We start from the raw sequence: 929 nt of genomic DNA, 5'->3' as shown, positions 1-929 counted from the left end.
CCAGGCTACGGGAAAATGGGCCCCCCAGGCCCCGTGGGACAGCAGGGCATCCCCGGCATCCCCGGCCCCCCGCGCGCCCCGGGGCAGCCGGGGAAGACGGGGCCCGGCAGCCCGGCGGAGTGCCTGGGCGCCATGCCCCTGGAGCAGCCCCTCTTCCAGCCCAAAAACGTCAAGGGCCCTTTCGGCTGAGGGGACCCCCGCGCCCCCCGCCTTTGCTGTTAATATTGAGTCCCCGCTGTGCCGGGGGCTGTGCCTGTCCGGCGGGGGGGGGGGGGGGGGGGGTGCAGGTGTTGTACAGCTCCGTCGCGATTGTGAGGGCAGGTGGATCCTGCCCGGCCAAATACACCGGTGCTGGTGCCCCCACGCCTCCCGCCTCCTGCCTCCTTGATCGGTCGCCGGCTGGATCTCCGCCTCGTCCCCATCCCTGTCCCCATCCCTGTCCCCGAGGGCCGCTGCTCTGCCCAGTCCTGGAGCGCCAGCCCAGCACACGGGGCTGAGGCCACCCCCGCTGGGGGCAGAGTGCCCCTGAGTCCCCTCTTGCCCTGTGGCCCTGGGCCTGAGGGGGGGGGGGGATCCTGGGGAGATCCCAGCCCAGGGGATCCCGGCCCTGCCTCAGGTGGAATTCCTGCCTCCTGGGGGGATCCCAGCTCTGATTTTGGGGGGATCCCAGCCCTGCTCCGGGGCTGATCCCGGCCCTGCTCTTGGGCTGATTCTGGCCCTGCCTCTGGGGGGATCCCGGACCAGCTCCCGGGGAGATCCCAGTCCTGCTCCTAGAGGGATCCTGGTCTCGCTCCCAGGGGGATGCCAGCTCCGATCTTGGAGGGGATGCCAGCTCCACTCCCAGGCTGATCCTGGCCCTACTCCCAGAGGATCCCGCCCCCGGTCCTGGGCTGATCCCGGACCGGCTCCCGGAGAAATCCCAGCCCTGC

General features: G+C 71.5%; 1 protein-coding gene across 1 annotated transcript in view; it reads left to right on the top strand.

The window, feature by feature from the left end:
- The window catches only part of COL16A1 (collagen type XVI alpha 1 chain), a 32,736-nt gene extending 32,547 nt beyond the window's left edge, over positions 1 to 189 (top strand). Inside the window, 1 exon segment of the mRNA XM_019473525.1 lies at positions 5 to 189. Within this exon segment, the coding sequence (XP_019329070.1) occupies positions 5 to 189 (185 nt within the window).
- The last annotated feature ends 740 nt before the right edge of the window (positions 190 to 929 follow it).

This window comes from Aptenodytes forsteri, unplaced genomic scaffold, assembly GCF_000699145.1.
Source record: "Aptenodytes forsteri isolate BGI_AS27 unplaced genomic scaffold, ASM69914v1 Scaffold7, whole genome shotgun sequence".
Classification (NCBI taxonomy): domain Eukaryota; kingdom Metazoa; phylum Chordata; class Aves; order Sphenisciformes; family Spheniscidae; genus Aptenodytes; species Aptenodytes forsteri.
The sequence above is the reverse complement of the archived record's forward strand: the minus strand, read 5'-3'. Positions and strand labels throughout refer to the sequence as shown.